Source organism: Pimephales promelas, chromosome 12 (assembly GCF_988280905.1).
Source record: "Pimephales promelas chromosome 12, fPimPro1.hap1.1, whole genome shotgun sequence".
Classification (NCBI taxonomy): domain Eukaryota; kingdom Metazoa; phylum Chordata; class Actinopteri; order Cypriniformes; family Leuciscidae; genus Pimephales; species Pimephales promelas.
Window position 1 is genome coordinate 11,718,864 of NC_142780.1, and position 16,599 is coordinate 11,735,462.

The window sequence follows — 16,599 nt, forward strand, 5'->3', positions numbered from 1 at the left end:
TAAAGGGATAATCCACTTTTTTTTGGAAATAGGCATATTTTAAAACTCCCCCAGAGTTAAACAGTTGAGTTTTTACCATTTTCGAATCCATTCAGCCGATTTTCGGATATTTAGAAGAATATCAGTAACCAGACAGTTTCCATAGTAGGAAAAAAAATATACTATGGAAGTCAATGAGACCAGAAACTGTCTGTTTACTGATATTCTTCTAAATATCAGAAAATCGACTGAATGCATTCGAAAACGGTAAAACTCAACTGTTTAACTCTGGGGGAGTGGTAAAATGAGCCTATTTCCAAAAAAAGTGGAGTATCCCTTTAAGGTACCAATATGCACCCATAAGGTACAAAAGTGTACCTTTTGAAAAGGTACAGCCCCAGTGACAGCTTTTGTGAGAGTGTAGCCATTTAAGGGCTGTCTCAATCGCAGAATCAAAAGTTAACATAAACTGAAACGTTCACTCCCTAAAAAGAAGTTCTGAAGTGTGAAACTTTAATCACTTTAAAAAACTTAAAACTTAAATTCCTTAAATTTCTTAAATCAAGTCACTACACAGAACAACATGCGATGGATGTTTTAAAAATACAAACCCTTATTTTCTGAAAAAGAAAAAAATACAAATCTGGTCTCAGGTCTGGGTACATTCGACCAAGTCAAAAACTGTTGTCTATTTAGCCTCTGTAAATTAAAAACATACTGGAGCATACTGGAAAACAGGAAAGGGGAAAGACGGGAAGTGTGGGTCTTAGCCTGGAACTAAAAGTTAACACTTTTCCTTTCCTGTAATCATTGACTGGAAAACTGGGTGTGGTAATATTTGTTGCTTTATGTAATGCCAATTCTGTTGAAATCTGGTATCATCACTTACTTGATTTACTGATAAAATAACAACCGGAAGACACTCATTTTCGCTTTTTTTTTCACAACACTGTCGGGAAAAAGGCTCTGTAACAATATAATTGTATTATGTTGCTTAATACTTTGCGAGGGACTGGAAACATCTCTAGAATGATGCATTAATTTGCTTATAGCAATCTGATTGCTTACTAATCTTTGTTTTTCTTAGTAAAAAGAGATTTAGGAATGCTTTGGAGGCTCTTCGGGGCTCTGAAAGATTCCAATGACTTCCAGATTTGCAATGGAAAATGTTCCTGTGTTGTTTTAGACCATTTTGGAAACAAACACTTGTCAGAGCTGTAGCCTGGCAGTTATGTGCTCACACACAGAAATAGTTTACTGTGGAAAAAAAAAAAAATAGGTCATCAAATTAGCTCACCTTCCTGTCATTCCAATCCCCTTTGACATTTTTTTCTTTTCTTATGGTTATTTTTTTCTTCTCCCAAACAACTAAAGTGTATCACAAAAGTAGTCAAGTGTATGCCAAGTGGTCTAAAGTCATGCAAAGACTTAATGACACTATTGTTTAAGGGATAGTTGCTGGATATTTACAAAAAAATGTTGTATTTGCCCTGGACGGAGGGGGCCAACTCACAAAAAATGTTATCCCAGGCCCCATCATTTTCAGTGACGGCCCTGACCAGGAGTGTAGGAAAAAGTAGTAAAATTTTGCACATAGGTTTACTTGGGCCCTGTGAGAAAGTGAACCTCACTTCTCACTGTTGTGCGCTCCCGCATTGACTGAAGAATTATACGCGAGAGCGGGAGAGACTCTGGACATTTGCATACACATTTGCACACACACACATGCTCCTAGATAAAAATGATGCCGGGCTAATTATATTATTTTGTGAAGGTGTAAGGATCGCTAGTGAACACGGTCGGGAGGGGTGTGTGTAAAGAGAAGGCTGGCGCGAGGCTAGGCGCCGTTAACTCATTCGAGTTGGTGTGTTTGTAACGCGGGTAGTCCGCAATTTCATTCATAAAACTCAAACCTAATTTGTCACTGCTTATAATTTCCTATTTTACCATCTACATGACATATAGTGCGGTACCCACTAGTTCATGTCCCATTTACTCAATGTTTCTGTCTAAAATCCTAGTAAATTCATACATATTGTGACTCACGCATTTCCTGCATCCCGGTCCGGTTCAACTGATTCCTATGCGGATGCGCGCGCCGCTGTAGGGGCAGTATTTATCCGTGTCATGGGACAGAGGGTGCAGAGCATTGTTCACAGGGGTGTTTGTTTGTAATAATGTTTTGTATGTATGTCGGTGGTGTGAGTAGATGGTATCAATGTGGTATAAAATGATGGTGATATGATGATTATTATTTTTTTACATGTAATGTTTATTTACTATTTAGATTAGAGCTTATTTGTGGCCTTAAGCTTAATGTTATACCCTGATTGTTGGTATGGTCCAATTTGGCTTAATGCTTTGGCCTATTTAAGAGAGCCTCATTTTGCCTTTGAGAGAGAGAGGAGTACTAGCTTGTTGTGAGGCTATGTACAAAGTGTTGGCTGTAATATTGGTGAAAGCCAGAGGCATTATGCTGTTTTGATTTTTGATTTTTTTTGTTTTCTTGACTTCTGAGTTAAAATCTAAATAAACTTTATTCTGTTTTCTGGAACCAATTGAGTTGTGGTAACCGTCCTTTCCACCTCCACCACCTAAAGTCAGTGAGCCTACACATCCCAGTATTTGGGGTGCCCTCGGTACCCTACAGGCCCGAAGGTTTGTATGATGTAATGATTGTGTTTCACAATCTGGTGAGATGATAGTTGTAAAAGTCGTGGGCAGTTATGAAGTTAAGGTCTTAAAGGGATTGTTCACCCAAAATGAATACTCTTTCATTAATTACTCACCCTCATGTCGTTCCTCGGAACACAAATAAAGATTTAGGTCAAGTTTTCTGAAGAGACTCGATCTCTTAATATGATGAACAGATTGTTCACATTTGAACATTGTTTAGTGGACATAAACTGAGCTTGAGAACAAACTTCATTGGTTTTTGCGGAAGCTCAAACGTGTTGTATAACAGACAAGAATGGTTGTTGGACATTAAGGGAAGATGCTTGAGCCTTCATTTACCACAACTGATGTGTCGTTGATGAATGTTTAAATGTGAATAAAAGCCTAAATTCTGAAAAAAAAAAAAAAGTTTATTATATAAGGCAAAAGTGTCACTTCAGAAAATTTGGACAAAACTGCTCAATTCATATGGATTCTTTCATGATCTCTTTATGAACTGTTTGAAGCGCCACAGTCTATGCTGCCGTACAAAGGCAAAGCGCAGTAACTACACATTTGGTCAAAAATGTCAAAAGAGACTTGTAATGGGCTTTATGACATGTGTTCTGTCTTGTGAAAAAATATCTGGGTTAAATTATGTCCCGTTTCGGAGATCCATTACCACATAATCTACCCATTACATGTTGGACTGGCTGGTATAAAAACTTTAAAGGCCTTTTTGTTTGCGTAGTTACTGCACTTTGCATTTGTAGGGCAGTATGGAGGGACCGAAAGCTCTCAGATTTCATTTCTGATGAGTTTGGAGCGACATGAGGGTGAGTAATTAATGAAAGAATTCGATTTTGGGGGTGAACTGTCCCTTTAATGGCATGCCCCTGACAAAAAAAGAAAAAAGAAACACTTTTAGAAGAAAATGGAAAAATCTCCTGACAAACTATTATATCAAGTCCAACAGTCACCACGTGGCAATATGGGTCAGTAGGGTAATGATGGACACACAATGACATGTCTCTAGCTTATGACGCTATAGGAGTGTGCAGACATATGTGACCCAGTCTTTTCCTCGCCGACTGTCTAAATGGTAGAGTGATGAGTGAAAGAGAGGAGGAAGGAGGAGGAGAAGAGGAGGAGCAGCCAAGCCAGCTGGAGCACTGGAGAGTTTGCATACCTTTTATGTTACCACCCCTACTGACTCTTTCTTCTGGACTGTTTCCAGAACTCTCTCCAGCCCTCTATCCCCGACTTCCTCTCGCTCTCTCTCTCTCTCCCTTCCTCCCCACCCCCATAACTGAAATAGTCTCCTAAAGGATTGAAAAGGATTGAGTCATCCTTTCTGTCCGGTTTCCTGTGGTCACATAAAGTTAATTTTAGCAAGGGCAGCTACGCAGATATGCAAGTGTCATAACCGAGAGAGATGAAGACTTGAGATTAAACTCTGGAATCATTAAAGAGGAAAAACTCCACAGAAATGGGTGGGGTGTAGTCTCTTTGTGTCCGTCTTCTGTTGAATTAGCTGTCTGAAAGTTTGCGTCTGACTTCTTTCCTTGTTTGCGCGTGTGTTTAGGTTTGTGTGTGTGTGCATTCAGGGGTCACCAATGAAACCGCTGGGGTTCACTTTTCTTTCTTTTTCCTTTTTTTTTCTGTGGCTTTAGTGGAGGAATGTTGGCATAAAGTTTGGCTGGGGGGGGGGGAAGGCAGTGAGTGGCGTCTCAAGTGCTGGCATTTTGTTTCATTTCAGCTGTAATGAGTCTCGCCCTGTCATGAGAGACATTTCTGGCTTCAAAGCTAGGCTTTTGAAAATAAGAAAAACTTTCAACAAGTCCTCACATGAAACTTGTTCAAGACTCTAAAAAGTTAAGGTTCAGACAGCCGAGAAGCTTTGCTCTGTCCGGTCCCATCGCCATCTCCACTTCAGAGGAAACAAACGAGCTGCTAAAAACGAGCCGCTCTCCTTTCAAGAGCAAAAAGAAACTGAAGCTATGTAGAATGAGGGGGGAGAAAAGTTAAGGCTGTGCGTGCGTATGACTGCGCGTCTGTGTATGTGTGCCTGTTGGTGTGTGAGTGTGTGTGTGCGTCTGTGTCTGTGTGGGAATGATTACATCAGCTTGAGCTAGCTCTATGATTGGTTAGGGAAGTGTGGTTTGATTCACTACCTAAAAGCCTGTGGCTGTAACCCTTTGTGAGGGGAACAGAGGCAAGTTGTCTGCCAAGCTGGAAACAGTGCCATCTGCAAGCTCTGTCCTGCGCCAAAGCTAGACAGAGAGAGAACGAGAAGGAGGGAGATTGTGACAGGTAGGATACGCTGAGCCACTGACAGGAAGAAGCATCTGCGAAGCATCGGAACTGCTTTTTTTCCCCTTTTTTGGGGGGTGTTTTTTCTCTCTTGTGGAGTTGTGGAGACATTCGGGGAGCGGGTTTGTCTCTCACTGTGTGGAGGAGGACAGAGGCTGCTGGGGAAAATGCCATCGTGTTCTCCTGACTGTTGCCTGCTCAGGCCCGGGGAGGTAAGATTTCTCCTTAGCCCCAAACGCACAGCTCCTCTTGAGTACTTCAGAGTCCCTCTCCCCCTAGGCGACTGAAAGAGTCCGGGGAGGTTGGTGTCCATCTGTAGTTGGGTGAAAAATAGAACCTGTAGAATGAAACGTAAAGTCTAAAATTGAGGTGTGACGGAGATGGTTGCATCCACAGTTTAAGTGAATTATGGAATTCGCCAGAGTAAATGTGGTGGAAAAGCCGTAAAGGTTGGCGTAACAGATGTATAAACGTGTTCTGGGTGAGTTTATGAACAATCTCGGAATGGATGAGTGATGTTGCAAATAGGAATAAGAGAATTTTCAAGAAAAGCTAGTTTGTGAGTGACGAAGGGGAAACAATGACACGAGACTCATTCAGTTGTCGAGCGTCAAACTGTTTCAAATTTAACATTTTTCTTCAGCTTTTCCTACTCGTATTAGCAAGGGATTTGTATGTGAAAAGACCTAGATTTGAGGGTCATTGGCTTTACACTCTGGGTCAAAGCCTTAAAAGAGTTTCAGATATTCCCTTTTTTTTGTAAAAAATATACAGTTCTGTCACCTAGGCACTATTTAACGTTTGTTTTATTTCCGTTGGTACCCTGGAAATAAAAAATGTCCTGTGACGCAGTAAAATGTAGCAATGTGTTTTTCCAAACTAGAAATTTGTTGTCTTCTTCCTCCACATCATATCTATTTTTTTTTCCATCTATTTCAGATCATAAAAATCTTCAATGAGGACGGGATGGGAAAGGTGGTGGAGATCCCAGCCAACATGACTGCACGAGACCTGTGCCAGTTTCTCGTCTATAAAAACCATTGTGTGGACGATAACAGTTGGGCGCTTGTGGAGCATCATCCATCCCTGGGACTCGGTAACTGGCTTGCTAGTGAATTTATAGAGCAGTTTTAATGTGTCTGTGTGTGCGTCAACCACTTTAGATGCAGTAATTACAGGGTCTTTTGTGCTGGAGTTGAAATCAATGATGACCATGCAAGAGAAGAAGACAGACTTCCTTGATTCATCCTTTTATGTCCTCGGGCTGAGAGTAATTGATTAACGGTTGCCGGGGGAAATCCCGTTTCACAGAGAGACATAACAGGAAGTTAGGTTCCCCAAGAGTAGAACTGGTACTGGTTCGGTTACTTTGTTCACTGTCATGTGTTAGTTTTGTCTTGTGTTTTATGCTTCAGGACGCCATTTTAAATGCGATTCAAGACAGAGCCAAAGCTGTTCAATCATACAAGATTGAATTTCTATGGTTTCATTCTCACCAGAAAAAAAGAAGATGCATCATGGTCAGCACAAACCATGTTTATGAGCATTTTAAACCATATGGAAAGTAGTTTGAATCATATTTTCTATTACCTTACATAGTTCTGTTCTTGTTATTTAGTTGTTGTTGTTGTTTGTTTTTTTTTCAGAATGAGTGCATGTCACCCTATGCTAATTTAGCTAACTTCTAGCAAGTGTCTGATGAATTTGTGATTAAACACCATAGACTTTGGTGGGCACATAGCCTTGAGAAGTTGATAAGCCAATGATTTTGTCAATTCTAACTACAGAATTTTATATTTAATGCGACCAAACAGTTGATAACTACTGCTTTTGCTCTTAGCTTTTTAAACTAAAACTTGCTCAGTGGGTTTTTTGACGTTGACGGTTGCTGTCAGAGTGCACGTTGTGGGCAAATCTCTTGGCTAATGCATGCTGTGTGTTAATTGGTTACCTCAAATTACCTGTGGCGAGAATGCACAGGCTTGCTAGTAGAACTAAAGTCAGCCCAGGGCAATGAGTCGTACAGGAAGTTCAACCACCCGAGTACGTGGTCTGGACAGGATTTTGTTTTCCATCCAACTATTTGTTTAGTTTGGCAAACAAATCAAATGGTTTTCTTTTTTACTTGCAACCTTTTATTTACATCCTGCTCCCCTTCTCTGTCTAATCATTCTTTTGTCCTTCTTTCAACGTTCTATTTTACTTTCAGTTTCCAAATGAGTGTGAGGATATGACAAATTATTTGGCAATTTGGGGAAATGTTGGGGAATTTTTAAACTGTAGCTTGCAAAAAGAAAGAGCCTACTCATAGATTTAAGTGGTTAACCTAAAGTCAGTTAATTGTTGGTAGCTACATTACAATATGCTCATAAATAGTAGCTAACAACATTGCAGCGAATAAAGGGGGTAATACATATATGTTGTCCTAAATATATAACTCTATCAGATATTTTTTGTAATCATAGCACTGTTTATCTGACACAAATACAATGGAAATCTCAATGACAGCATTCAGTTGTTAAAGGGATTGTTCACCCAAAAATGATTTCATAGTCAAATTGTTCCAAATCTCTTTGAGTTTCTTAAGATAATATACTTGTAATAATAACTTATAGACATAAAAATAGCATCATTTTTTTTTTATATCTACGTTGAAAACATGGTCAACGGCATAATACACTAAACAAAAATACGTAATAATGTCTTTGCAGAAAAGAAAAAAACATTCTGGTCAGTCTGTGAATTGTTTTTTTGAACTGATATGTCTGAATGAACTGATTCACAAAATGAATCAATTCTACACATTTCAGTGCTACACGTAAGAAAGAAGAGTCTTTGGATACATGTTTAATAGTAACCTTAGCTCACTCGGTTGCAAAGTTTGTGTAATACAATACATCAAATAGCAATGTAGTTTTGTCATTGTACATCGTTACATTTTGTTGGCAAAATAACTTACTGTAATGTAAAAGCTAAATATTTGTAAAGCAGATAAGCTTTTTGTTCACGCTATTGAAAAATGTAGTTACTTTAGAATGAATAAACTTGTTTAAGGTAATCTCAAAATCTAAAAGAAGGCCTTGTGTCGGTATATTAGACATTTTGCTAGTTCTTCATTAATTATAGATCGGTCATATGTCCTGGGGAAAAGAATTGTTGTGTATTTTGCAGCAGGCTCAATAATTGGTATCACAGAGACATTTACACTCACCTAAAGGATTATTAGGAACACCTGTTCAATTTCTCATTAATGCAGTTATCTAATCAACCAATCACATGGCAGTTGCTTCAATACATTTATGGGTGTGGCCCTGATCAAGACAATAGCCGTTTCTCAATATGCGTTCTTGTCTGTACTTGTGTTCTTGTGGACTTGTGAAACGTCATCAGTCGCTGCCTAAATACTGTTCCAATTCAAAGTTTGCATCTAGCCAAGTCCACTTCAAATCCCCGGATGTGTTCTTGATCTGCCCCGTTTACCGAGGATGCATCGAGAGGTGACTTGTGTGGACCTGAGATAGCCAGGTAACCCAGAATGCACCTCGCACCAACCAGCAAGCGTCAATAGGAGCGGAGAAAATCTGCGAAATATCAAAATACTACACTGTTATTGAGTCATGAAATGTAATTTTAAGAGTGTTTCAGGCGAGAATGTGGTTGTTTAAATCTCAAATCTGTAGTTTATTTATAAAGATAGCGCCTATCTGAAAAATGCATCTGACGTTTTCGGAGTTCTGACATCCAAGCGGACACTCAGCGAGATCAACCCCGACTGGAACAGTTTATCCTCGGCTAGTGCTTCTGACGTTTGTCGCCGGCTCTGATCTCTCTAGTCTAGTGGATAAACCTTGACGTATAATAATTCGTCTTGTGTATAAGTCTATCTTTGGTCTCAATAAACTATAGTTTGTTCCATGGCGCAAAAAAAAAAAAAATAGTTTTTGAGGTTTCATGGCTATTTAACTTCAACAACTTTTTTTTTTATATTATCTTCACTATATGAACAATAAAATAAAATGACATAACCCTGTCTCTGTTTGATAAATGTCAATAAAAATCAATGTTTCATATTTTTATAAAATGAAAACAAAAATATCATGTTCATTTTGTTATAAATAAATGCAGTGAAGAGAATCGCATTGCCTGAACCACATGGCCATTAGGCTAATAGGCTATGTTGTTTTCTGTTAATGAAGAGTCAGAGGGGTGTTTTATAACATATTTCATTTTATTGTTGACGAAAAGATGCAGAGTTGTAGCAAATTTCGTTTTATTGTTGCCTAAAATATAGAGTAGAGCGTGCTGAGTGACGCGATCAAGTACGCTCCGTTCCATTTGCAGAAGAACCGGACTTGCGTCCTCACATCCTCGGGAGTTCGTTCTCCGGAGTCGAACTTGCAAGTCTGAACTACCAAGGACGCAAGTCCGAAGTCTGCGTACTTGGTATTGAGAAACGGCTAATCTCCTTAACTACAAACTGAATGTCAGAATAGGAAAGAAAGGTGATTAAGCAATTTTGAGCGTGGCAAGGTTGTTGGTGCCAGACGAGCTTGTCTGAGTATTTCACAATCTGCCCACTTACTTGGATTTTCACACACATTTCTAGAGTTTACAAAGAATGGTGTTAAAAGGGAAAAACATCCAGTATGCGGCAGTCCTGTGGGCGAAAATGCCTTGTTGATGCTAAAGATCAGAGGAGAATGGGCAGACTGATTCAAGCTGATAGGAGAGCAACTTTGACTGAAATAACCACTCGTTACAACCGATGTATGCAGCAAAGCATTTGTGAAGCCACAACCTTGAGGCGGATGGGCTACAACAGCAGAAGACCCCACCGGGTACCACTCATCTCCACTACAAATAGGATAAAGAGGCTAAAACTTGAGCTCACCAAAATTGGACAGAATGGAAAAATGTTGCCTGGCCTTATGAGTCAGATTTCTGTTTTCAGATTTCTGTCTCGATTTCTGTTGAGACATTCAAATGCTAGAGTCAGAATTTGGCGTAAACAGACTGAGAACATGGATCCATCATGCCTTGTTACCACTGTGCAGGCTGGTGGTGGTGTAATGGTGTGGGATGTTTTCTTGGCACACTTTAGACCCCTTAGTGCCAATCTGAGCACTACGGCCTTCCCGAGCATTGTTTCTGACCATGTCCATCCCTTTATGGCCACCATGTACCCATCCTCTGATGCTACTTCCAGCAGGATAATGCACCATGTCACAAAGCTTGAATCATTTCAAATTGGTTTCTTAAACATGGCAATGAGTTCAATGTACTAAAATGGCATCTTTGGGATGTGGTGGAATGGGAGCTTCGTGGCCTGGATGTGCATCCCACAAATCTCCATCAACTGCAAGATGCTATCCTATCAATATGGGCCAACATTTCTAAAGAATGCTTTCAGCACCTTGTTGAATCAATGCCACATAGAATTAGGGCAGTTCTGAAGGCGAAAGGGGGTCAAACACAGTATTAGTATGGTGTTCCTAATAATCCTTTAAATAATAAGTATATATACAGTATGTAATAATATACTATGCAATAAGTATATAAATAATAATTAAAAAAATTCCAATTAATATCGGATTCCCATTTTCTACTTTTTTTCAACAGTATCTATACATAAACATGCTAATTTGAATGTTTCGACAAAGTCTTCATTTTATACAGTATGCGAAACACAGGCTGCATTTAAAAAGCTAAAACAGGTTATGGATCCACTCTGCTAGACTAGTGTGAAGTGTGGTTGAGCAAAAGCATGACATCATCTCCCTGCAATGCCAGACTCTCTCCTTACTAAGCCAAATATTGAACTGCGGAATGATGGAAAAGCTTGTCACTCCTGAGTACTTCTGTATCTCAAACCTTCATTTCAAGATGAATGTGTTGTCGGGAAAAGTCATGAACCAGATTTGTCGTAAAGTGGATTAAAGTGTGCATAAATTGATACACAAAACTGTTGTGAGTAGGTGTTATAGTTGTTAAATAATTGCAGTGCTTTCTAGATACAGTTACTGTAGAATAAGAATAAGAAAATGTGTGGTTCTTACCATAAAATAATAGTTCACTCACCCTAATTTTGTTTCAAACCATAAAACATATCCTTTCATGGCACATTAAAGATTTTTTAAAATAATGTGCCAGAGTTTTCAAGCTTCAAAGTATAAACAAATGCACTATAAAAGCAAAAACGTTCACACGACTCGTGCACTATTCTTGTGAACGTACATTTGCTGTGTGTAAAGAATAAACCAAATTTAAATAATTATTTAGCTAATATAGATATTAAAATTTTTAGGTAATTAAAATAAAAAAAAATGCTTTAGTTCATTTAATACAAAGAATTCACAAACAGGATTGTTTAATACAAATGACTTTCAGCCATAATCAAATCTGCTTTAAAATCAAAAACCTCTGTGTTTTTGTTTTTCAATTTGAAATTGCACTTCAGAAGCACATCTTCACTGTTAAACTTCTATAAAACATCATAGTTTCTTCTTCTTTTTGCCAAACGTTATTGTGTTATTTTCTCTCATCATTCATCTCTTACGCTTCTCATAGTGTTTGTGGGGTTGGTGGAAAGGACCCCCCTATAGCTTCCTGTTGCCAAACAAGCTCTCTGACCGTCTCCACAGTTGGATGAAGAACATATGTCCATATAAGGGTTCAGGGTCAGTTTTTGGACAGCGTTAGCTCTAAATCACCCTTGAGACTAATAGTAAAGATATTGTGAGAAATGCAGAGAAACAGATCTAAACAGAGATCAATAAATAACATTGATCAAATGGAGTTTTTTTTTTTTTTTAAGTCAGTAAGTCCCTGCACTGGATAAGCTGAATGGGGGGTGGGGAGAGAGAAGTGTGTGTGTGTGTGCGCGTGTGTGTGTTGGAGGAGTCAAGACAAACTCTCTTTTCATCAGGCAGGGATCGCTCACCCTGTTTATTTTTTTGTCTGCCTGGATGAATGCTAACAGAAAATGATGTCATTCAAGATGCAAATATTACAACACATTTAAGTCTTTGGTTACAAAGATGCCTTATTTGTCATATGTTTTTACACACAGACCTTTTTATATGTCTAATACATATTTTTAAGTGAATGCAGTGTGTTTGTGACCAAACTATGCCTTTCCCCCCCCCTCCATCAATCCACAGAACGATGTTTAGAAGACCATGAACTGGTTGTCCAAGTTCAGACGTCAATGACCAGTGAAAGTAAATTTCTCTTCAGGAAGAACTATGCCAAATATGAATTCTTTAAAAATCCTTTGGTAAGTTAATCCAAGACCTCATATATACTATTTGATAATGAGGTTAAGATGATTGTAGATTATTTTTATTTCCTACTCTTACAGCAGGTGTCAGCAGGTACATAAGTAACATGACACGGATTATCGCTGAAGGAAAGTTCCTGACATTAATGGACTGTTTTCAGTCTTACTTGTTAGATGCAGATATCAAGTGACATGCTTCCAGTTCAGTGAGCTGCTCTCACACTCTCTCACACACAATCCGAAAGAAACCCATGCCTCTTACTATTTGGGCTGGAAATCAAACACTTTCACGAACATTCAATCCTCTTGTAAATTCAGCTGCAGACTGAAGACAGATTTTTTTCGACCCTTGACACTTTTAAATTGCCATAACACAAGTAAGCTCTCAACTATATAATCATTGGTAACATTGTCTTTGGGTGTATTTACTCATAATCTGTGTTTGTGGCTTGACCGATCAAACTGCATTCCATTTATACCCAGAAAAATAAATGTAAACCAAATGATATCAGATAAACTATCGGATATATTGTTGACTTCCGTTAAGATTCCTGGCTAGGCTGCGATATGTTTTGTTCGCCCCAAACTTTCTGTCACGTGGTAATTAGTTTCACAGTTTCACCATCCATTTGTCTAATCCATGATTGTTTGCTCACTTGTGGATAGTGGGACTATGCCTATAGCATCTGTATACTGACACATTTCCATTTGAGAAGAATTTAAGTGTGTGGCCTAAAAAGCCGAATGTTGCTCTGTAGAATACTGGATTTAATATTCAGTTAAACTAATACAACCAATTTTAGGACACAGTTTTACAGTATATCTCGCCACAGACTCTTTCTTCTCGCATAATAAAATGATTTCTACTCACGTCAATATTTCATGTCCATTTATTTGTTTGAAAAGTTACAGTAACAAGACAGACAATGTAAAACAGCTAAATGTTACTGTAAAAACAACAACAAAACCCTTCAAGACACAACACCCTGTTGGCAGTTATTTTAAAATACGTTAATAACAGACTGAATGTATGACACTTTTCTTTTTAGAGCTGCTTTACTGCTGAAATGAACTCATGTTTCATGAAAACTGTTGAGCATTATATTATCTTTCCACTAACTTAATTTACGTTAGCTAATCATTTAATATGGCTCTACAGTCACTAATTTTAGTTTGTTTTTTTTCTAAGCTGCAAAGCTTTGACCCGAATTTCTTGAAATCCCCTGGTTTAAATCATTAGAAGAAAGTCAATGGGTGGCTGGCTTATGTTTTAATTTAAAAGATTATATAATACTCTATTGTTTTGTGGGTTTTTGGAATGAGAAGCTTTTAGAATAATTTCAAATAATTGCTCTTTTCCTTCATCCACCTTAACCACCTGTAGAAGTGCAATTGTGTTAAATGTCTTTAATCATAGAGATTTTCTTGTTATATTGCATTATTATAAGGATTTTTATTTTTATTAAATATGCAGTTGTAGTCATGGTTTCAGAGCTATACAGGGATTACTTTACATGCTACTAATATTAATCTTATTTAATATGGAATTCATATGGCTTAAATATCTATGTTATTTAGACTAAATGGATGTATTTAATTTCATTAGAAATGATAAGGATTTAGTTTGGAATGACTGTTCTGAAAATATGCGAAGGCATATTAAAACCAATAGACTATCTTGATATGCATTCAGTGAGCTAAAACATGTTTTTTCAACAGAACTTCTTCCCAGAGCAAATGGTTGCCTGGTGTCAGGAGGCCAATGGGACCATCCCCCCTTCTCAGCTTCTGCAGGTACAACATGGGCATGTGTTCTCTTTCCCATCACCCCCTGATCTAACATCAGCCCATACCTTTTTGGGAAACACTTTATTTTGATGGTTCACTTTAGACCTTCTTCTAACTATAAGTAACTTTGCAACTGCATGTCAACTAACTCTCATTAGAGTATTAGTAGTCTGTCTGCTCTGCTCACACTTTATGTTAATGTTCCTCCCAACAGACAATCTACTGACTATGTAACTTTGCAGCTACATGTCAACTTATTCTACTAACCCAAAACACCTAACCCTGACCTAACAGTCTACTAAAAATCTACTACAGTTTACTAATACTCCTCCTAACAGTCTACTAAAAATGTACTACAGTTTACTGATAATCTAATGATAGTTAGTGGTTATGTAGGCCTAGTTGCAAAGTTACTCATAGTTGGAGTCTTTAAAGTGGACCATCGAAGTGTAACCCCTCTCTTTAGCTCATAGAGTTTATAAAAGAGTAAATATACATGTATTTTGTCAAATTTAACTGTTTTTCTGGGGATGAATTTGTCCTCAAAGTATGCCTAAATGATTCCCCACAAGGTCAGGGTTAGTTCACCCAAAAATGAAAATTAATTACTCACCCCCATGCTGTACCAACCCCATAAGACCGTTGTTCGTCTTCGGAAAACAAATGAAGATATTTTTGATTAAATTTGAGAGGTGGATCACTGCTACATTATTCTCCTAAGGGATCGAAACTTGACGGCCCAGAAAGTCAATGAAGAAAATGTTTAAATATTCCATGTGACTACAGTTGTTCAAGTATAAGTTTATCAAGCAACGAGAATACTTTTTGTGCGAAAAAAACAAACAAAGATAACGACTTTATTCGACTACTCCATTTCTTCCTTGTAGGCCTGAGACGAGAGTTCAAGAGATTTCTACGACGCATGCGTGAGAATTGCGATCTTTTTCAACTCTACTTCGGTTCAAATCTCTTGAACTCTCGTCTCAGGCCCAGAAGGAAGAAAAGGAACAGTCGAATAAAGTCATTATTTTTGTTTTAGTTCAGCACAAAAAAAAGGCCGTCAAGTTTCGATCCCTTAGGGAGCCTATGTAGCAGTGATCCACCTCTCAAATTTAATCAAAAATATCTTCATTTGTCTTCCGAAGATGAACGAAGGTCTTACGGGGTTGGTACAGCATGGGGGTGAGTAATTAATTACTTAATTTTCACTTTTTGGGTGAATTAACCCTTTCAGATATTTCAAAAAAAATTGGCACAAAAAAAAAAAAAAAATTTTAGCTGACTGACTTCATATCATTTTCAAGTATTCTCTTCTTTTATCTCCAGAACTTCTTAAACTCCAGCAGTTGTCCTGAGATCCAGGGATATCTGTATGTGAAAGAGATGGGCAGGAAATCATGGAAGAAACTGTATGTGTTTTTAAGACGGTCAGGATTGTACTTCTCAACGAAAGGAACATCAAAGGTGAAATTGGCAAAACTTTGCTTAGTTTCTCTCTAGGAAAAAACAAAACAAAACAAACTACTTATGACCACCTTTTTTCGTATAAAAGTGGTCTGTTTTACTAGTCTACATCATGTTGTGCAAGCCTCTGTTAATGCCATCAGATGCTAGCTAGATCCGACCCCTCCCCGTTTCTGAGTGCTCTTTTGGTGCCCTTTCCCTCCTTATCCACTAAATGACATGAGCTGTTGGCTGATCTTTCACAGGAGCCAAGGCATTTACAGCTACTAGCAGACCTGGATGACAGCAATGTCTTTACAGTAATAACAGGGAGAAAGCTTCACAATGCACCAACTGACTTTGAATTCTGCATAAAAGTAAGTTTATGTGCTTTGTTATGAGAACTCTTAAAGTAGATAAGCATTTCAAAATAAAATATGAAAAATTCAAATCAAATTCAGTGTAAAGAAAAAAGCTTTGATCATTTCATTCGAAGGCAGAAAAGCATACTTGAATATCTCACAAAGTTATTTATTTATTTTTTTAGCAGATTGGCTAATGTTGTACATTTTGATCATTTCCAGCCTAACAAAGTACGGAATGAAGTGAAAGAACTGAGGATGTTGTGTGCAGAGGATGAGCAGAGCAGAACTTGTTGGATGACGGCCTACAGACTCTTTAAGGTTAGTAGTGGAACCCCTTTTCACTGGCCGATCTAGAACCGGCACCCTTTCTGTGGCTGATGTAGAACTCACACCCCCTTTCCTTGACTGATCTAGATCCTGCACAATTTTTCTGACTGGTCAGGAACATCTCTAACCTCCTTGCACCCTTTCCATGGTTCTTTTGTGACTGAGCTGGAACCTACACTTTTCCTTGACTGATCTAGAACCTTTAACATTTTCCTTGACTGGTCTAGAACCTAAAATCTAGGACTCTCACTCTTTTCCAGGTTATGCACTGCCATTCCTTGCCTGATCTTGAATCGGTTATTTCCCTGATTTAGAAAATACTTAGGTTCCCTGACTAATCTAGAACCGCTTTCTTTCTCTGACTTTTCTAAAATCTATAACCTTTCATTGGCTTGTCTAGAACCTGCACGCTTTCCATTGTTGATCTCGAACCAGAGCTTTTTCCCTTAT

At 38.2% G+C, this 16,599-nt stretch overlaps 1 protein-coding gene across 7 annotated transcripts in view; it reads left to right on the plus strand.

Moving 5' to 3' along the window:
• grb10b (growth factor receptor-bound protein 10b) overlaps positions 1-16,599 on the plus strand; it is a 142,877-nt gene that overhangs the window by 116,886 nt on the left and 9,392 nt on the right. For all 7 annotated transcript variants that reach the window (XR_016145690.1, XM_089117501.1, XM_089117499.1 and 4 more), the window contains 6 exons: positions 5,887-6,043; positions 12,108-12,223; positions 13,946-14,020; positions 15,341-15,478; positions 15,724-15,834; positions 16,042-16,140. Coding sequence is in view for 6 of the 7 variants with exons in the window: in XM_089117501.1 (XP_088973627.1) it covers positions 5,887-6,043; positions 12,108-12,223; positions 13,946-14,020; positions 15,341-15,478; positions 15,724-15,834; positions 16,042-16,140 (696 nt within the window). In the remaining variant the exon portion in view is untranslated. The remainder of the gene's footprint in view (positions 1-5,886; positions 6,044-12,107; positions 12,224-13,945; positions 14,021-15,340; positions 15,479-15,723; positions 15,835-16,041; positions 16,141-16,599) is intronic.